Source organism: Callithrix jacchus, chromosome 3 (genome assembly GCF_049354715.1).
Source record: "Callithrix jacchus isolate 240 chromosome 3, calJac240_pri, whole genome shotgun sequence".
Classification (NCBI taxonomy): Eukaryota; Metazoa; Chordata; class Mammalia; order Primates; family Cebidae; genus Callithrix; species Callithrix jacchus.
The window spans coordinates 104,076,732-104,099,470 of NC_133504.1; the positions used below are offsets into that span (position 1 = coordinate 104,076,732).

At 33.7% G+C, this 22,739-nt stretch overlaps 1 protein-coding gene across 5 annotated transcripts in view; it reads right to left on the minus strand.

Moving 5' to 3' along the window:
* Positions 1-22,739, minus strand: part of GRID2 (glutamate ionotropic receptor delta type subunit 2) — a 1,554,413-nt gene that overhangs the window by 350,137 nt on the left and 1,181,537 nt on the right. For all 5 annotated transcript variants that reach the window (XM_035294542.3, XM_035294543.3, XM_002745586.7 and 2 more), the window contains one exon: positions 3,596-3,908. In XM_035294542.3, coding sequence (XP_035150433.1) covers positions 3,596-3,908 — 313 coding nt within the window. The remainder of the gene's footprint in view (positions 1-3,595; positions 3,909-22,739) is intronic.

The window sequence follows — 22,739 nt, forward strand, 5'->3', positions numbered from 1 at the left end:
TTTTTTGTCACCTTATTGAGACCTCTACTACTACTCTCTCCTCCTATTATTCTATCAATTTCTTTCTTTTCTTCTTCTTCTTTTTTTTTTTTAAGATGGAGTTTCATTCTTGTCACCCAGGCTGAAGTGCAATGGCACAATCTCAGCTCACTGCAATCTCTGCCTCCTGGGTTCAAGCAAATCTCTAGCCTCAGCCCTCTGAGTAGCTGAGATTACAGGTGCCCGCCACCATGCCTGGCTAATTTTTTGTATTTTTAGTAGAGACAGAGTTTCGCCATCTGGGCCAGGCTAATCTCAAACTTCTGACCTCAGATGATGTGCCTGCCTTGGACTCCCAAAGTGCTGCGATCACAGGCATGAGCCATCATGCCAGGCCTACTCTATCAATTTCTACTCCTACTCTTCATTACATTCTCATTCTTAGTCCTTGTATTTATAGCTGTTCCTTGTACCCCATGATCTACTATTTCAATCATTATCTTGCAATGATCTACAATCATTTGTCTTGTTATCCCTTTTTTACATATGCCTAACTATCTGCAGCTGGGTCTAATTTGTTATGTTTTATTTATTTAATAAACACTTATGTGACACTTATATATGTTATATCTAAGAACGTCACACTTTTAACCACTTATTAATAAACTTTCATAAAAACCCATGAGGTGGGCACATCCAGGATGTTCTCTGTAAGAGGAACTCACACCATCACACAAGTTTGTGACTCCCAACATGGAACAGAAAATTCTTCTTTAATTGGGATGCTCTCTGTGGAGAAACCAACTACCATGCTTTGAGAAAGTCAAACTATCTCATGCAGAGTGACCTTATGGCGAGGCCCAAATGGAGAAAAAGCTGAGGCCACTAGCCCACAGCCTGTATCAACTACCAGACATATGAATGAAGTGAACAAGCCTTTGGATGATTTTTAGCCCTTGGCCTCTGAATTGTCTAGCAGAAACCTCAGACATCATAGGGCAAGGACAAGGTTTTTTTGTTTCAATAATAAAGTTTTTGTTAAATCCAACACATTCATTTGATTCTTTGAAATGTTTAACATAGTCAACCAAGCATATACTACTGCCTGCTCTGATTTTCTCTTGCGATTTCTAGTCACTCTTCATCAGACACTACTTAGCGCTCCTCTAACCATTCCTTTCTTTAGAACTCTGTACTAGGCTTTGTATGGACCGGTGAGCCTCAATCAGGAGTCTGCAATTAAAACCTACTCTGTGTGCTCTCATTCACTCCCATGTCTTCCAAATGTCCTACATCCCAATATCTCCTAAATATATATTTAGTCCAGATGTCTCTTCTGTGCATCTGACAAATACATCAAACCACTAAGCACACATTAGTAATACTCTCTTGAATGTTTCACAGATAGCTCAAACTCAATGTGTAGCAGAATGAATGTATCATCTCTCCAGTCATATTTTTCTGCTTTATTTTTTCAGTAAATGACATCAACATCCAATATATATAATTTTCTATTCAAAAACCAGAATAAAACTTTATCTTTTTTTTTCAGTACTGACCCCCATACCACTATATAGCTAATCAAAGCCTATTGATTCCATTTCATCAATACTCTTCTCTTGACTTCCAATGCTACCTTAGCTTTGCACAAGCCACATCAACTCTTTGTTCAGTTATTATGACAGTCTTTTAATTTGCCTCAATTTTCATATTGCCTTTTTCAGTCTCTTCTCCACATTATAACCAGAACATTTCTAGAGTAAAATTTGAACCTGTATTTCCTGTTTATTATATTTAAATATCTGATGATTTCAAAGATTAGTTCAAACTCCGGATAATAACAAATGCAACTTCCACCTCATCTTTATTAGAATCCCTCTGCTTGGACTATTTTAATGTATCTTTCACTTCATCGTCTGAAATTCCATCCTAACAATTTATGTCTCCATTTCTCCATTTGCCTTCTTCAAGAATCTCTTTCCATAGTTAATTCTGTCTCTGTGTGTAAATTGTTACTTTAAAAAGCCTTCTCTGCCACATTAAGTTATTTTAAGCTTTTCTACACCTATGATCTCCTAACAGCCTATGCTTATCCTATCACAGAACTTTCTACCCACAATTGTAATTCTGTATGACATGTTTGTGTCTCATTAGACTTCTATTATGGCTCGATGATGACAAGAACCCTTTTACTCACCATCACAGACTCAGTGATTAGCAAAGTTCTAAGTAGATAGTGTGGATTAAATATTTACTGAGTTAATTATTAATGAATGAACTAAAAGTGTCTGTGAAAAATATACAGTAACAAGTAACCTTAGTCAGAGCCTTAGATATGGAAAGGCAGAAGGACAAGCATGCTTACAAAAGTTTAAGGGCTAGATTAGAAGTGAGGAAGTGAGATGAAAGTTAGAATAGAAAAATAAAGACTAATGGAAGTTCCCATTGAAAATAGGAATAAAAAATAAGATGCTGTCAAGAGTCGTATTTCTGTTCTTGTGTCAGTTTGATGAGAATGATAGTTTCTAGTTTCATCCATGTCCCTGCAAAGGACATGAACTCATCCTTTTCTATGGCTGCATAGTATTCCTTGGTGTATATGTGCCACATTTTCTTTATCCAGTCTATCATTGATGGGCATTTGGGTTGGTTTTAAGTCTTTGCTATTGTGAACAGTGCTGCAATAAACTTATGTGTGCATGTGTCTTTATAATAGAATAATTTATAATCCTTTGGTTATATGCCCAGTAATGGGACACTATGAATATGTAATATCATTTGTTAATAAAAATAAAATATCAAAAATAAAAAGAAGTTGGAAATATTAACACAAAAATATCACATTGCTATTGTAACACACATCTCTTCTCTTAAATGTATGTGTAGAGCTTGCAAGAGACTATCAATTTTCTTACTATTTCATTCTCTATGAGGCAATAGTCTCAAGTAAGGAATGTAATAAATCTTATTCCATTTTGAAACAGTGAGGGTCAAATAATTAATCAGACAAGTTTAAAGAGTTGAGCAGATAGGATATTGAATAACAGAGCAATGACATTCTTTAGAAAATCGTGAAATTGTAAGTTAAATCACCAGTAAAGATTACATATTAAAGTAAAAGATAAAACGTAAAATTTCTCATCATTCTTAAATTAACCAAAGTCTTTTCAATGTCAATGAATATTTTTAATGCATGAAATCATGTCTCTGAACAAAGAACAAGCCCTAACATTTCTTACATACGTAAATAATTAAATAGTACCTTCTCTGGTAATAAGTAGTTTCATCCTAGTAACACTATTTCTCAAAAAGTCAGAATTTGGAGAGGAAAATCTGATCTTGATGTTTTTTGTGAACTTTACCTTTGACATTCACTTTTGCCTTTGTTGATGAAATTGAACTTACATCAAAAGACAATGAACCATTATTTCTGGAAACCTGCTGTGTCTGAGATCCAGTAGGAGGAAGTAGGGCATGTTCTTTTCTGAGCATTATTGTGAGGACCCTTCAGAACACTTATTGATGTCAGATACAGAACCTTGCTAACTGAATGCATGGCATTGGAAACATCACATTCTATTTTTTTTAAATACTATAATGTACTTTTGCTTCTTACCTTGTTGTACAAAAGATCCATACACAAACCACATGGAGTTGTAGAGAGTAGTAGACGTCATTGATCCCATTTGTAATCGTGGGGGATTAAGCCAGTTCAAGAGGTAGACCAGTAGACCCACCAGAAGGACTGTGCCAGCAATGCAAGCCCATAGAGAGAGATCAAATGGAGCAAGACAGGCAAACATGTCCACTGTCTTTTCAGCCCTTCGAAGTAGTACTCCCACTGAGTAGTCCATGTAACGTGTTGTAAAGTCCACCACATTCTCACGATCTGGAGTGATGGTTAAAGCAGAAATCCCTATGTCGGCTCTCTGAGAAATTGAAAGAGAAAGGAATACATTAGCAGTGTGAAAAACAATTTCATTTATGCCACTTCAGCTTGCCTCGAGGAAAAAAAAAATAGATGCCTCAGGCAATATAAGTCTTTTTATATAAACTGAAAAACACTGCAAAGACTTCTTACAGAAGAGCCATATGTGAAATTTGCATTTCTTACTGGAAATCTTGCCCCACTAGAGTTAGACAAATTACCTTGTTTATGTTATCAGTGCATGTAAAATCAGTGAAGAATATTTAAGACACAGATAACACAGGGAGAAAATTATCTTTTTTCCTGGGTCATTTTAATCAAAGCCATCACAAGTAAAGGAAAAGCTTATACTGGAGATTCCTTTCTAGGAATCTGTTCTCAAGATATTCAATATATTCTTAACATGTAAATTATTAAGTAGGTTGTTTAGAAACCTCAACATGGCATTTTACCTTTGGTTTCTATTTCTCTGAATAGAAATTTATATTACTGGGCTCTAAACAGATTTGTTAGAGTTTCCACAACACTAAGTTGTCATATACCAGAGGTCACTACTATGATTGTATTGTATAAACATCAGAAATATATTAATGAATAATTAATGATTAAGGAAAGAGAATTCTTTTTGGAGGAATAATCCCCTTTTTAATATATCTTTTTAGATTCTCAGTGATAGCACTCTTAGCTACAGCATATTCTATTTTACTTATTTAAAACATAACAGAATCTCAGTAAAGCAGAGGGTAGATGATTTCACATTTAAATTGCATAATATGTTGATACATATTTAACTATCTAAAATATGTATCTTTTTTGAAATAATGATCTTCAGCTGTGATTAAAGCTGCAGAATGTCCCTTCCAGAAGAACACAAACACTAGTACATTATTTGTTGAACATTTTCTTATTATTTTCCTTTTAATTATTTCATGAAAGAAAATGAAAACTTGTTTTATAGCTTATGGGGACAAAACCCAAGAAAGACATGAAAAGTAACATGCCTAGTGGAATGCTAATCAAACTTGGATAAATCTAGGCTAAAAGTAATAATGCTTTAAAAAATATTCTAGCTAAAGTTAAGCAGTGGGGGTATGTGTTTGTATGTTTGTGTGTACCAAGCTCATATATTTTTGTTGTGAGGCCCAGTGTTAAATATTTAAGTCATTATTTTTTACTTACTCCTTACAATGAGCTATGAATTATGTGTTTTCCTCTCCATTTCATACGTGGAGAAACTAAACCTTAGAAAGTTTAAGTACATTGTTCAGATCTCAGTTAGTAAGTACAGAAGCCAGATATTAAAGCTGTGTTTTTTCTTCTTCTGAAGCTTGTGCTCATAATCATTTTACCATATTGCAGCTATCATTCATTTTCCAAATGAACCATATAGTAGTAAGCACTCAGGGAAGTTGGTTCTAGAAAAATTTTTATATTAAAAGTGTAAAAATTTGCTGTTTAAAAACTGTACTTTTACATTGTAACAAGACCATATTAGCATACATACCATGGATCTACAATTATTTATTGAAAGGTATTAAACTTAATAACACTATGTGAAAATGAACTTGCAGAAAAATATTGCTTTCAAGCTCATATATGTATTTAACATTTTTTAGCAAGATATTGGGAATTGGGTCTTTTCAGATGGAAAATCTAACCTAGATCTTTAGCTCCCTTGTCCTGTCTTTTCTGAGCTTTAGTTTATCTCTTCGTGAAAGAAATGTAACTGCTTAGTATCATTATTGTGAGCTGACTCATTTATCTGGATCTTAATGATGAATAAATAACTCTCTAAGATTCAATTAGGCTCTCAGAAGATGCATTTACTTTTTCAGGCCATTAAAGTACTATGGATCAGTAATTTACTAATTGATCACTAGCGACCCAAAGCATTTAACGACTCAACCAAAGTCAGAAAATTCCACCTGAGCAGGAATTTACTGGCAACATATTGATAATATGTATTAAATGTTCATAAATATTTTTCTAATAAGTAATTATGTGTTCTACCTTTAAAGGATTATAAATTAAATGGTTACTTTACTGATTTTAATAATGGCTACTTCTAAACATCAGGAAGTGAATTTCTAAAATGGAATAAAAATATCTAAAGTTTTTTACTTATTTAGGAAAAGGGAGCTGATTATTTGTTTGTGCCAAACTATTAAATTTAACAATTACTTGTCACATATCTACAAACAAATTCCTAAATTCTGCCTATTTTCAACATTTGGTTATTCTTGGCTATTCTATTTTCAAGGAGAAATTTCTAGTCTTTCCATGGAAGCCATCTCAGAACCATATAATGAACTTTTTATAACACACACACACACACACACACACACACTTTCCTGTCTCTAAGTTTTGCATAGTCCTTCCTAAAAATGTGCTTCATTCCACCCTTCAGAATCCATGATATAGCAGCCCACTGTGATGGATAATGAGCTCATGGTAGTCCTTTCTTGTATTAGAGGTGCTGCACTGAAGCAAAAAGAAAAAAAATGCCAAGGACCACTAATTCAGAAAGACAGTCCTAATACTTCCTAAATATTAATAAGCAACAAAACCAGAAATAATCAAAGACAATCATTTAGGTATTTGTTTATTTGGTCAATTCAGTTGTACACTTTTTACCATGACTTGTCACATCTTTACTCCCACTGTTATTATATAGAGAACACAGAAGATATGAGATTAAAATTCATACTTATTTCTATGTTCCAATCTATTGCCCATATCCAGTCTACTTTATTTAACCCCTTTTACAATATAGGAGTTGTCCCCCTTCCTCAGGCTAACCCTCCATCAGTAAACTTATCAACCACTCTCCACTTCAGCTATTTAAGTTCCCGTCTTATGAATTCAACATTATCCTATTAACTAGATTTTCCATTAAAAGATTCTTCATTTGTTGTTGAAATGAACTAAAAGAGATTGAGCCCTTTCCTCTATCCTCTCTATCCTTTGGTTACTCCATGTTACCACCTTTTCTCTCTATTTTTATACATCCCAGTCAGTCTGAGAAGACTCTTTTTTCTCCATATTGTTGAGTACCCTATTCCTCATGGAAAAAAGTACTTTTTAATTATTATGTTGTGGAATCAAGTGGATACACCTCAAAGTTCATCTGATCGGGTTTCTTGACAACATTTTGCATTGATAATTTCTCCCTGTATCACAAACACAATTTTCCCTTGAATTTCATGACAAAACATGTACCTCTTTCTCAGTTCCTTTTTCAAGCTCATGTTAGCAATTCTCTGAACTTGAGCCTACATCCTTTTCTAATTTGAGATCTTCTGCCTGGGCAATCCCATCCGTGATTATTACTGCTATTGTCCCCATATACATTTTACGAATGTATATTTCTAGATGTGTATCTGAGCTCTGGAGTCTAGACTGATTTATTCAACCACATAATTGACATTTCTACTAAATGTCTCAAAAACACCTCAAATTTACATTTAACATGGCCAAGATCATACTCACAATATTCAACCAGCACGCTTCCAACATCTCTTGCTTTAATGAATGGCGTCTTTTTACATAAGTCATTCGACTTGTTAGCCTCATTATCTTCTCCAGCCTATGTCCCCTGTCAAATCCGTCACTATAGATTTTACCTCCTGAGAATCCTAATACCCATTCATCTTGCTACTATTTTCAGCTCTCATCATTGTTTTTCTAGGCTCCAGCTCCTTGTAAGACTACCTGAAATCCACCTTTCTTCCTCTTCAATCTACCTACCGTAGCCAAAGTAGTCTTTCTGTAGAGCATATCTGATCCCGTCTCCTGGCACACTTTAAAGGTTTTCAATGAATTTGCATTGCTCTTAGGAGAAAGATGAAAACCTTTAACATGGTCTACGCACCTTTAGGTAGACTATCCCCAACCTGCTTCAATATATTCATACTGTACCATTTTCCCTTCCAGCACTTCTTCCTGATGCATGGTGTTTGTACATGCTGCTCCCACAGTCTGGATTGACCCTCCTGAAACTTCAAGCAAAGTCTCATTTGTATTCATATGGCAGCTCAATTTTCATTTTCACAGGGAAGCTATCCATTATCTCTTTGATTAGAATAATAATTATTATTTACACTATCAGAAGCCTGTATACCTCACTTTCCTAGTCATTATGACAGTTGTAATCTTATATACATTTATATGATCTTTTCAATAAGGTTTGATTCTTATATTAGGCCATAAGCTCCATGAAGGCAAGAATTGTAACTTTTAAAAAATTACCTATCACATTTTCTGGCATAGAATTCATGGTCAATAACTATTTGCCATGAATATGTGAATAAATGAAGAGGGACGCCCTACTAAACTTTCATTACCTAATAATTATAAATCTCTTCCATCTTTTTGTGAGCATTCCCAACAGAGAGAGTTATTTAAAAAAGAAAATTGCAATATGAAAATTGACTGTTTCATAGCAATGATAAAATATTAATATCCTGAATGATTATGTCAATAATTAAAGTAAGGTTCTTGACTTATCAGTATATTTATGCTTATGTTATTTGCAAATAGCTAAGATAATTAAGCATCTACTATAGTAAATACAATATATTATAAAATACTATATGTTAAATATTTAATGTAAAATAATTATTTAAATTTTGATTATGTCTAGCACTAAAAATGGAATATAAATACTTTTTTTCTAATTATTTGAATTATATAGTCATAATATTTTCCTTGGAGAACATATAAGATTTGCATTCTCTCAAATCATGAAAAAGAGATAGATGGATGATATAATGGAGCATGACTAATAAGCAATATAATTGCTGAATCTTAGCAGCTTAACAAAATTGAAATACATTTCTCCAAATTTAATCTGAAATAAATTATTATTGTAACAAGTAAAAATCTAATTTATTCTTGAGTGTAATGCTAAGAACATTATATTGGCATTAATAGTTATGCATTTACTTAGTGTTTGCTATATTCCAAGTGTCATGTTATGTGTTTTGCATACATTATTATAATATTATACCAAGTCCAGTTGCTTTTTTCTAAGATGAAAAATTTACATTTGAAATATTCAAATTATTAAACTTTGCTTTTACAATAAATTAATACCACCTTCCCTACACTTTTTATGAAATGTCTTAGTTTTGTCATCCATGCATTATGTTATCAATCTAAATAGATCTGCCCTATGACAAGCTTTCAAACCTTTTCCCAAGATATGATTTTCTAGTCCTCAAAATATTTGTCATTCTCCTGTGAACATAGTCTAAATAATCAGTTTCCTCAATTGATATTAAGTGATATACTTTTTAAATAAAATTGGAGCCAAATCATTTTTATTAGGTGTTTTTTAATTCTCTCATATGCTAAATTGAAGGTCACACAAAATTTTAAAAATATTAAACAAACACTTTCAAACTAGTAGCCTACAGTCTTATGCAACTGAAGCAAATGTTAGATTTTATGTTTGTCTCTTTAATTTCATTCTTTGCTTCTTTTGCATCTTTCACATCTGCTGTGATCTTTACTTCTCATTCATTATGTCAACTTTTTTTTTCCAGCTTTGAGCCATTTAGAAGTTTGAGAAACAGGCCTTTAATTCTTCATTCACATTACTAGTAAAGTACATTGACATGTTCAAAGCAACATGCCTCTAAAGTTCTATGCACTTTGATGATAGCTCACTAGTTAACACTTTAGATATGGCTTTTCCATCACCTATAAATATTCTTTCTACACTTCCATCAAGCCATGTTTGTCCATAGGGTTTTAAATGCTTTGTAAAGGGCATTATTGAACTCAAAATACATACGTAATCAGATATTCAACTGCTCATGAATAGCTAATGCTATCAAAAAATGAACTGCTGTTTTAATCATCTAAAACACAACTGATTAATCACCCATTCTGTAATTTTATCTGAGAATAACATCAAACTCATTGCTCTATCAGAATAAACATTTCTTTTCTGATTTTGAATATGACAATTCCAAACTAAAGAACATTTTTTTTTCATGTTGTGTACATATTGCTTGTAGTAATTCACATATCACCTCAGGAAATGCAACCACTCCTACTTTAAATATTTTTTGCACAAAGCAGAAGCAAAATATTTACTGAAGAGTTTTGGCACACATTTAACAACTACTAGGTCTACCTCTGCCTATCTAAATTTCTAAACTATTTGTTTCCTTCTCTCTTCAAGAGAATGAATTTTTGTAAACATGTGAAATTTCTTGATAGTTTTCTTTAATATTATTTGCTTTTCTTTGGTCTTCAAATAATATGACACTGTAAAGATTCCCGGTTTGCTTGGGGAGAAAGTAAGGATTGAAGAAATGCTAAAGGAAGAAAGAAAGGTTGAAAGAGAAAGGGAGGGAGGAAAAATGGGAGGGAATGGAAGAGGAAAAGGGAGAGGGAGAGGGAGAAGGAAGGAAAAGGGAAGGAAAGGGAGAGGGGAGGGGAGGGGAAGTCAGTTTTGGAAAATCATGTATTTTCAAAGATATTATCAGTATCACTCAGTTTTTCAAATTTATTTGCGTAAAGATGTGCAAAGTAATCTGTTCTAATTTTTCCCCTGTATCAATCAATAATTATCACTCCCTTGTCATATCCTACTTTGTATATTTGTACGTTTCCTGTTTCTACTTGATTAAATTAGCTAATATTTTATCTCTTATATTGATACTTTCTTAAAAAACAGAATTTAATTCATTAATTTGATCTACTTTTCCTGGTATTTATCTTATTGTTTTCTCTTTTTATTTTTATTGTCTCCCTTGTGTCATCTTTTAAAATTTGTTGTACTTTGTTTTTAGATATGAGGATCAAATCTATTTATTTCCAGTCTTTCATTTTTATTGATTTTTTTTTTAGCCAGAGTCTGGCTCTGTCTTCCAGGTTGGAATTCAGTGACACCACCTGGGCTCACGGCAACCTCCGCCTTATGGGTTCAAGCAATTCTCATGTCTCAGCCTCCTGAGTAGCTGGGATGACTGGCATGCACCACCATACCCAGCTAATTTTTTGTATTTTTAGTAGAGACAGCATTTCACCACGTTTGTCAGGCTGGTCTTGAAATCCCAACCTCAAGTAATCCACTCACCTTGGGGATTACAGGCATGACCTACCGCACCTAGCTAAGACTATTACTGCTTTAAGTGTTCCTTACAGATTTTGATATATAGTATTTTTTTTACCATTAATTTTAAAAATACTTCAATTTTTGTTTCTTTTTCTCTTTTCTACAGTTGTTTAACACAAGGATTTCTTAATTTCAGATGAAAAGCCTTCTCTTACTATTCTTCGAAATTTTTAGTTTTATTGTATTTTGATCAGGAAATACTATTTGTAATAAATTACCTAAATGAAACTTAATAATGTTTTCTTCGAGGCCAATCAATATATGACTTCTGTCAACATTGCACATATGCTTGAGAAAATGGGATATTATCAGAGCATAGTGTTTGATCCATATCCCAAAAATGTATCTTATTTAACCTGTTCTTTATGTTATTTGTTATTGTGTAGATTTTGTTATATTTATTGTGTTTTTCTATGTGGTGTGTGTTTTTTTTTAATTTTGCTATCTAGAAAGATTGGCAGTTTTATTATAGTTTTTACCTCAATATTTACAACTTTTATAATGCCTTGACTCTGTTTTCCCAGTTAACTGTTTTTAAAAAATTTAAATAAAATCTGTTACTTCCACTTATTCCCTAAACTGCATTACAATATCATATTTTCCCCTACTTTCCCCTTTTCCTCTGATTTTTTTAATACCATTCTTTGATTTTTAGAACATATGATGATTTTCTGTTATTATCTATTTCTGAGTCTTCAACTTTGCTTACTATTAGTCATTTTGCCAAAGATTCTCCTGTTATCTTTTGTTTGAATAAAGCTCATTCTGTATGAAACCCTATTTGGTAATACTTTACTATATTCAAATATGCTGATAGATGAAATATAAAAGAACATTTAAAGATTTTTGGATATTCATATCCAAAAGAATTTTGTAAAAGAATCCACACACTTACTAAAGTGACATTGGATGTTTTTCCTTTTTGTATGTGATTTCATTGTCAGCCATTTTTTTGGGAATTACTGTTGCTTCCTAGAATTATGAGTAACTATTATGAAATTTGTTAATCATTTGGCCTATTCTTTCCTGAAATGAAGAAAACAGGTAGGGTATAACATTATTAATTTGTAAACAAATTACATTTTTGTCATATTAGACATATATTTAATTTTTTTTCTATTTCTCCTTAAGTCAATTTTAATGATGGGATGTTTTTCTTGAAAATAATTCATGTCTTAAGTTTTTGTTCAATATAATTAGCATACATTTGTACTTACTGTTCTATCATGTTTGTGAAAATTTTTCTTAATTGGGGTACACACACTTTTTTGATAGAATTATTTATGCATTTCATTTTCTGAAACCAGACATGCCAAAGGCTTTGTTTCGTTTTACATCTTTTCAAAGAACTGTTTTTCCCTTAATTAACCCTATTGATTTATGAATTCTAAAATATAAATTTTAATGCATTTTAACTTAAACTTTAATGGCTTTATATTTTGTTTATTGAGTTGAAGGCTTGATTCATCATTTTAATTTAGTAATTAAGTAGAGTTTGAACACGGGCATATTTCTGTAAGCAAAGTTTTAAGAACAAGTCACATGTTGTGCCATTGTTATCATCATTTTCTAAACAGTCTGTACTTTTAGTTTTTATTTCCTCTTTGCCCCAGGAACAGTATAGGAGACTTTTTGCTCACTTGCTATTTTTACTTCCACGTGGTTTGAGATTTTATCTTTGCTTAAAATGTTATTTATTTTATTTTTATTGTATTTTAGTCAGGTAATTTGTCAGGTATTTCTTACACTGTATATACATTTTGGAGTTTGGGGCACATGATATATTATCTATATTTATAATTAGCCTATGGGTCTTCACTTTCTGTAGGACAGAAACTTACATAAAATTTATATTAATTATACTATTTATACTATATTAAATAAAGTTTAAAACTTTTAACTTTTCAGTCTTCTCTAGCAAATCTCGCAAGTTGATGGTCCATGGTTCATAAGTAACTTACAGATGTGTTTATGTTCAACCAGTTTTAAAATACTCCAGACAGATTTCAAAATTAGTAGATTCTACATAAAAATTCAAACTTACAATTTCATGTTAAAATTGTTCAAGTCTGTTTCAGCAACTTGTTGAATCTGAGGGACAATACCCCCTTGGAAAGTTCATGAGATCTTCAGTTCACTTTAACACTTACTACTCAAGCACATTGTATACATAGGTACTATACCCAACTTTACTTTTTTTTTTTTTTGAGACGGAGTTTCGCTCTTGTTACCCAGGCTGGAGTGCAATGGCGCGATCTCAGCTCACCGCAACCTCCGCCTTCTGGGTTCAGGCAATTCTCCTGCCCCAACTTTACTTTTTTATCTTAAGAGCCTCATCTCTATTAGGAATTTGAATTTATTATCCTTCATTTACAGTCTAACTGATCAGCACAGCAGATTAAATAAGATAGCCTCAAAGTGCTTCTTATTGTGATATACCCACCCCTTTGCAATGTACTGTTTAGCTCTTCCAACAATTGGTGCAATCTATTTCCCTATCCTTTAAATCTGGGATTAGTCAGGGACTTGCTTTGGTCAATGGGAAAGAAGCAATGTGATACAAATAGAGCACTGGAGGGCTGGCACAATGAAGGCTTGCCATGTCTCTTGCTGTGGCAGGAACCCTGGATCACCATGTGAATGAGTCTTAATTTGTTTACTGATGAGTGAGAAGCCATGCAGAAGATAACAGAAGTGGTGCTGCTACTGAACCAGCAGAAAACTGGCAATAAAATATGCTTCCTGGTAAGCTCTTTCTCTTTTCTGCAGTTTTTACCCTTCCAAATTAGGACAATTAGTGGATGTTTTCAGGGTCACATAAAAAACAACTTCTTAGAAGGGTGCTTCTTTGAAATCTGCCAGCTCGTGGTTCACAGAGGGCACCCTTACTTAATTTAGAGTACTGTTTTAAAATTTCCTCTAATTTCCTATTTATTTGTCATATCATATGAGATCTAAAAAGGGGAAGGTAGATACTTACGTTTTCTTCAACATCTTAAGTAAATAGATATCTCAAAAATTTTAAAAATTTTCTATAATGAAATCATTTGTAAAAATGTCTTCCAAAACTCAGTAGAGATGGGAAAATAAATAATTCAACAGGGCTTAAAGATGAGAAGTAAGTGAATATTAATTTCAAGTATTTATAATGTTATTCATTTCCCAAGTTTTAGGTATTAAAATTGTGGAAAAGGATTTTTCTAACTTGGATTCCCAGTGAAATGCAATAATTTAAATTATTTGAGTCTATTTAGCAGAACATGGAAGTTGGGCCAATGTAAAAACAAAAGATAAAAGTAAAACTTTTATATATCACAAAATAGGCTAATAAGTTTATCAATTATAAACATAGGAAAGCAAAAATAAGATGAAAAATAAGTAAGTTTAAACACTGAACTGTAAGAATTGTATATGAATATATTCTAGTTTTTAAAGGGCCAAATTATATAAAATCAGCCTATTTTCTTCCTGCAGGTAAAAGAAATGCCCAAAATATCACTGGCTTAAAAACCAACATGGAAGAAGTTCCCTGGCTGATTGTCCTAGGTTGATCAAGCTTCCAGAGTTAAGAACCAAACTTATTTTCTTTTATTGTTCTGTGCTCCTCAGTACATAGATTCCAACTCATGTCTTTGGAGGGCTATTTGAACACCAGCCATCCTATTAACATTCCAGCCAGGAAAAAGGAGAAAGATTAGAATAAGGAGAACAATTCTTCCTTTAAGAACACTTCTCAGAGGCATCACATGATATTTCTGTTTAAATATCATTGGCTACAATTTAGTCACATGACCACACTAGCTCAGGAGAGAAGCTGGGAAATGCATATTGTGGGATGTCTGTATCTGGCTATTATGATTCAGGAGCTGTATTACTAAGAAGAGAGAACAGATATTTATAAACAATAGTCATTGCTACATTTCCTTATATGTAAACACTATTTTGAGACTGAATAAGTTCTTTTAGATTTTTTTCTGTTTTCACATGTACACAATTATATACATTTTTTCCATAAACCTTATCATAATGTGATATAATCTTAGAGAAATACAAATGCTTATCCCTACTCAGTCTTTCTAAATACTGCACAGAATTTTGAGCAATAATTCTTTTTGTCACTTTTGTATTTTTAACACATGGATAGCACATGAATAGATGCTCAATAAGTGTTTATCGATTATGAAGGTACTCTGATTAATTTACATATTTTCCCTTTGAAATGTTTTTTTGAATGTTTCCTTTTTCTTACCTACTATAATTAATAGATGTTTGATCTTGCAATTTGAGTATATTCATTTGATTAGTGTTTCTTGGGTTTTGCCACACTGATATTTCTCAAAATTAGTATTTTTCACTATTTCAACAGATTTTTGTCTCTGACAGCACAATAGTGACAAAAACATGATTATCAGTTTAGTTTCTGTGTTGTTAATCTTACTGCTACACCGTTTCTCAGAAACCACGTGCTGTTCCTTCTTCTAGCTCCCTCTTCAGCAGGCCTCCAAGCCTACTCACATGCTGATCTAAGTTTAAAGTCCTTGTAGGAACAGTTTAGTTTTCACTAGTCTCTGAAGCAGCTTTTCTCCCCCAGCCTGAATATATATACTGAAAAATACCTAGTTTTCCTTTTCTAAAGTATTTTCACCTGAGCTTGTGACATTTCTTCCCTAGAGTTTACAGTTACCCTTCCTTTATCTGTTTTGCTGTATCTCTCCTGTAGGACTTATCCCATAATATCTACTTTATATTCTCAATTTTAATATAAACTTCTTGATGTAGGTGTTTTATCTTCATAGTCTTCTCTCTCTCTAAATATTTTCACACTGCTTTGCTCATAATATTTTTCCAAAAATGTCCTCCAAGAAAGATTTATCTTTCTCTCAACTTATTTGCTCTGCTTGTTCTTTGAAATTTGATAGTAATAAGTGTTTTTATACAGCCTTCAATTCTAGCATTCAAGAAATAGATTATTGACTATATACTGCCTGAAAAAATTGTTTCTCTCACTTTGTCATTGACTAAAGGCTTTTTTTCCATAAGAAGCTCTTAGCTAGGCCTTCTGACCTTGGTATCCTGGGTTCTAATATTTTCTGCCCACATATGTGGGGTAAACCTCCATATGTGGGGTAAACCTCCTAGCTGTACCACAACCCTGCACATGATGTATCACCACCCTTATTTTACTTAGGCCAAATCTGAGACTCAGATAAGGTAAATAGCTTGCCTGAGATTATAGGTGAACAACTGTGGGGTTGGCCATGTCGCCTGTACTATGCTTGGCAAATTTGATTAACTTTTTGCTTTATAGTTTCTGTATAATCGCTTCCTCTTGATTACTTCCCCAGTATTTATTCATTGTTCTATTTTTTTTCAGCATGTATGTCCTTTTTAATTCTTACTCTTATTTTTCTGACTTCTGATTTATGCCTAATACTCATACTGGGAAAGTAAGAGAAAGAGATTTCACAGACATGGTGGTAAGTGTATATGTATATAAGTGAACATGTATTATAGGCAATTATGTAAATTTGAGTTAAAGGAAAACTATGGGAGGATTATAGGGAGGGTGTGATATGATCTGACATTTTAAAATAATCACTTTGGCTGCTCTGTTGAAAATAAATTATAGGGAAAAGAGCAGTAGCAATGGTGAGCCACTGAAGTAGTCCTAAAGAGAGAAAATAGTGGCTTTCAAGTGGTGAAAAGTGTTCATATTGATGGCATATTTCAGGTTTATAGCCAGACAAATTTGCTGATGCATTGTATATGAGGCAAGACAGAAAGAAGAGACATCAAAGGCAACTTAAAGGTTCTCCACTGAGCAACCTGAAAACTGAAGTTGCCATACACCACAACAGACCAGGATCCAAGAAGAGGGTGAAATCAGAAATTCAGTTTTGAACACTTAATGTTTGAGGTACTCATTAGAAAAGGAAAATGCTGAATGCACTGTGGGAAATAAAAGTCTGTAGTTCAGGTAACAGAACTGGGTTAAATAAACAATTAGAGAAGTGGTCTGCTTAGAGATGATAATTGAATCCATAAGATGGGATGAGTCCACCAATAGTTGCAGTATAGATAGCAAAGCAAGTGTGGATATGTTTTGGATTTCTCCCTCCTCTCTTTCTTTCTCTCTCCCTCTCTCTCCATCTTTCTGTCTCTCCCTTCTCTATACAGCTGCTTAGCTCTTGAAGAACAAGAACTCTGTGTTCTATATTTTATGTATTCTCCAAAATTCCAGCTACATATTAGGCCCTGATAAATGCTTATTGAATGCTGAATGGGAAATAAGGCACAAGTTATTTATAAATTACAGTAGTTTAGGAATTATCTGTAGCATTAGAAGAGGCTTAAACATATACCATTTCTATAATTCCTAAGAGATAATGCTGTATCTTTGAAGAAACAGACCATCAGGAAGACTTTTACAGTCGTGTAGACACTTCTTCAATTTTCTAAGAGGCTATCTGAAGGCTGCTTATTGGCAGAGAATATAGAAGCAATCTCTGACTGAAATGCCCAAACTGCAAATACACATTTCAGTCAAATGCAAACCAAGGATAAAAGAACTAGAATTGAGTGAATTTTTATCTTCATTGCAGTAAAAATTTCAGTCATTGTAGAATTTACTTAAGGAGGCTATTATAGATGGTTTTGGAGCTCTGCAGGGGAGGGGAACAAAAGCTCTTTGTTAATAAGAAGATAACTAGCTCCCAGAAACAGTGTGTCTCAATGAGAAGTAAATCAATTCTGGCTGTTCACCTAGTGATTTTGTGCAGTATCAAATGAAATATAAAATGAGTAAGAGAGACACTCAGATGTCCTCACACAGCTAGAGGGAGCCTCTGCAGTCAACCAGCAGTCACCTCCCACCTGGGCACAGTTGAGACTTATTAGGTCTCCGGGTTTTTATTTGTTCTTACTCAAGGAAACTTTTACTTATTTTAAAGCCTGCTATCACAAAATTACCAAATTACAAAAATAAAGCTCTGAATCACTGAGACTTAAAATAACTAAAATCTAAAGTATCCAAATGGCAGGCAGGAGTAAGCCCACAGTTATCTTTCAAGGTATGGTTCTGCTTCCAAATATTCATTCTGAATATTTATATGTCAACTTAAAGACAGTCCCTTAAATGAGGTTGGAACATTGACTGCTAGAGTGAGTGAATATTTAAAGGTTCCACTTGTGGTTCTAATGTTGTACTCAAGGATGTTTTCATTTCTCTTTAGTATTAAAATTAACCTTTTCATTTAGTAAGCTACTCACCATTGCAAAAACAGAGAAAGAGGAGATACGTTCTATATATTGCATCAACTACCTTGCTAGGCTATAGTAAATTTTTATTATTCTTTTTTACTTGTAGTATATTTCTCTATGTTTATAATTTCCAGACTAACATATACTAAAACTGGCATCTTAAATAAAAATGACCAAGCAATGTAAACACTACACCTTACAATTATGCTCATAGAACATAGAGAATTTCATATCTGAAATGCTCTCTAAACATTATTTATAATATCCTCACCAAAATCTGTACCCTCTTATATGACTGGATATTATCTTATTTATCTCCAAAGCAGGATCAGGGATAGATGAAAATCTAGGTAACAGATGGCATTTCAATAGCCAACAGTGGATTTTAGGATTTATCTGTCCTCAAGTTACCAGATTTTCTCATCATAGCTTCAGTGGGATATCCTGTAACCTACCAAATCTTTTTATTTGTAATATTTTACTGAATTTTTGTTTGTCCTTGTCTGTAAGTTCTCCTTAAATCTAAGAGCCATCCTTGTATGGCATCATTCCCCTTGGCAAATATTCACTCTCTTTTCTTTAGTTTTGATTCAAGACTTATTATTCACCACTTATCTGTGCTTGTTATCTATTAGGCCAAGTGCTTAATGATTCAAGTCCTTTATCTGATTGAATTGCCCCTTGTTGTTTGCAATGTCTGCCAATTAAGTATCACCTGCAAATTTAGAAAATTGTGCCTATAACCATTCACTAAGTTATTTGCATCTACATAATTTATTTCCTTTCAGAGATCTCTCTTTATCCTTTTCCTTCATTAGTGTTAAAACCCTTCCCTATTAACAACAAATACGTACTTTTTTTGTTTTAACTTCCTGCCTGCGTACAGCTGACATACTTTCGGAAACATAATTTGTCTATTATTACTTGTTTAGTCTTGTGTAAGAATTAAAATCTTAGTCACTGTCCAATTTAAAGTCTCTATAAGGCTTCCCTTCTCTTAACTTATTTTATTCTGCTCCCCTTTGCAAAGCGATCTTCTCATTTCACAAGGCCTGCAAGCATTTATCACTGTGCTGTCACTGGCAGGTATGTTGTAGAGGAGAAGCTGTTCTTTGGTGGGCAAAGTTTGCTTGGTTCACACTATATTTTCAAGACCAGTTTGCAGTAATGAAAATATTTAAGACTCTTTTGTGTGCATGTTTGATCATGGAACATTTTTGATGGCTTTCAGGCACCCAGCTGAGAACCCCTCTTCATTTGCAAGCATTGCTCCTCATAACAGGGTCTTCTCCTGATCCCAGTTGGTGACGAGCTCTCCCTGCACAAGGCAGTTTCTGGCCTTTGTCCTTGCTAGCTCCTCCTGCTTCTCTAGACCATGGGAATCCTAGGTGTTCCTGCCACCCTAAACTTGACTATCTAGGAAAGGGTGGTCAGAATGGTGGGAATTGTGCCTCCCTGTAGCGTGTTCTGCTGGCATAGAGAGATAGACTTGACTTTATGGGAATAATGCCTGATCCTTCCCAACTGCCCCTGGCATGCCCCTCTCCAGTGTGGGTAGAAAAGGAGGCAGCTCATTACATTCTCAGGTTATCTAAACTCTCTTCCCAAAGTTAACTCTCTCCTCTCTCTAGCTTTTAAATTATTTCCTCTCGCAGCAAAAATGACTAACACTAGTCCTCCTTACCCAGGCTCAGGTGGAACAATTTAGAACCTTAAATAATCATTCTGTGCATCATCTTCCTGTTAACCCAACATTCCCAGTAAAGTTTGCATAATGGAAGTGATGGAAATACCTATGTTTCCTAAACTTTTAGAAATTCTTAACATTATTCACTTGGGTTCCAGATGGTCACTTACTAATTGTTCCTAGACAATTCCGTGAGAATGCTCCTCAGGTACCTCAAAATCAAAATGCTTACAGCCAAATTCTGGGTACCTGTTGCCCTTTCCTAATCTGCTTTTCCTTCTGTATCCTGTTTTTGTCGTGGAGTGTTCATCTGCTCATTTTCCTCTGCTAAATTTCTCACCAAGTCTCAACTCTTCCTTCTCTTCTCCAAGTTATCAAGTTCTATTATTATGCCATAGAATATTAATTGTTTTCTCAAACTCATTCTTTTTGTTGGTTTCCTATCACTGTTGTTTATGTTTAGATAGTCCATTATTCCTCTAGATTGTTGAAAAAGCTGTTTGTTTATTCTCTTCCTCACTCCAGTGCATTCTCAGGCTATCCTTCTTAAACATAAGTTAAATCAAATTTTTCTCTTTTGTAAAACTCTTTTGTAATTTGCAGTGGCTACATGATAAAGTGCAAACTCTTTAGCAAGGCAAACGTGCTTTTATAATTATTCCTATTGTTGCCTCTTATACTCCTACTCATCTCCAAGACCTAGCTTAAATTTCTCCTCTTTTGTGAAATCTTTTCAATTTTCCAGGCAGAAGCTCTCACTTGGCCCCTGGGTTGCCATGGCACCCTGTGTGTATTATCCTATGGCATTTTTCACACTGTGTTTTAATTATTTATCTACACATTTGTTTTTTGGGTGCACTTAGAGATCTCTGAAGGCCGAGGAACAATATCTTCCACTCCTTTGTATCTATGATGCTAGGCACAGTGCCCAGAATACAACATGCATTCAAAAACATGTGCAGATAAATGGACGAATTTAGGGCATTCTGCTGTGTACTTGGCATAGAAAGTAAACATAACCTTAGCCTTCTGGTTTCCAAAACAGGAAGTATGTAAAAAGGAGTTCTCTCTCTCTTTCTCATTCTCTATCCCTGAGATTGTATATATGCCCATTTATAGATACAGATGGATGTGTATGTGTGTGTGTGTGTGTGTGTGTGTCACATAAAAATAATTTGAAAAGAAATGGAATAGGTGTTCTCAGAAGACAAGATTACTAAGACATGGAAGTAGTTTGAAAGCCTTATGGGACAAAGTGCGAGTTTAGCTAGGGTTGAGAATTTAGGATGATGAAGTGAATATGGGCAGTTTAGGCAGATTAAAGCTGAATGTCATCTAAATGGAGTGTGATTAAATGCAAGAGGGAAGTGAGATATTGACTGCAGAGTATATTGCATGCTTTTCTGAAAGTTTTAATTTTTTTATGGAAAGAAGACACAGGTGTTTGAGAAAGAAGTGTGATATTTGAGAAGTTTAGAAAGGCAGATCTTTTACATCACACCCCAAATCTTTCTCTGTATAATCTTAGGTTTTGTCTTCTACTCATACTCTATCCAAACTCATATCTCAACCTTCTTGAAATATGCAGATTTTTAAAAAAACAGCTCTGAACTGTTTGAGTATTGTTTTTCTCACTGACATCTAACTGGATTTATTTAAATGCTTTGCAGACAAGACTTATATTAAAACTCAGTTTTTCTCTGGAAAGTGGTGAAGAATTTAATCACTTGGATTTTGGAGCCAAACTTCCTAAATTGGAATCATTAATTCTCTACAACTTGGCTATGTGACCATGGGCAAGTTACTTCACCTCTCTCTGTCTCACCATCTGTAACATCGGGATAATAGTAGTACTTACTGTTGTGAGTACTGAGAGGTAATAAATACATAGTATGTGAGACTGTGTCAGGAATAAGTAAGCTCTTTATCACTGCTAGTATAATTGTTATTCGGTCAGTTTCAAGCTATGGTTTTAAATTCCTTGTGAGTTTTATGTTAATTGCAATGTTGTCAAGTCTTATTATTGATGACAACTATGTCATCAAATTCTGGTGATTCTCTACTTTATTATGAAATACAGCATATAAAATAATTCCAGGTATATATAACACAGAATTATAGCTTTATAAAAGCACTAACCAATTATATTTCATAAACTTAACTTTAAAAAAAGTATTAATTGCCCTTCTTCATTATGACAGCTTTGCTTTTGGATTTATACTGCCTACTAGTTTCTCCTTTTGAAACTCTAAATTGATACATTTTATATCTTTACCCAGAGGGGTCTTAATATTTTCTTGTTGATTTCATGATTTTTTCATTTAGTAGTGAAGCACTGACACAAACAATTCACCATTATGCTTTTACAAATATTTTTCAACATTTTGTTTGTAATTTCATTTAGTTTATTATGGCTTTTTATTGCTGTTGATTGAAATTTTTGTGTACATGTAACTATTAGTAGTTTCCTTGTAAGTTATTCTATTGTTTTTAAGCCCCTGAAGGATATCTTTTGTTTTTCCTGTTTGGTATCTACTTTTCCTTCTTCTGATAACAGCATCCCACTTTTCTTTGGGAGTCACTGCTCCCCCAGGCTTGCTCTAGGTGTTTTGGTGTAGCTACTCCTACTCCCAGCACTCCGTCTGGGCTAGTGGTGCAGGCCTGGCATTGACAGCACTGCCTCCTCTTGGTCGCAGTACTTCATAGTAAGAGCCAGTTAGTGTTAAAGCTGAGGCTCTGTATTGGAACTGCCGGTA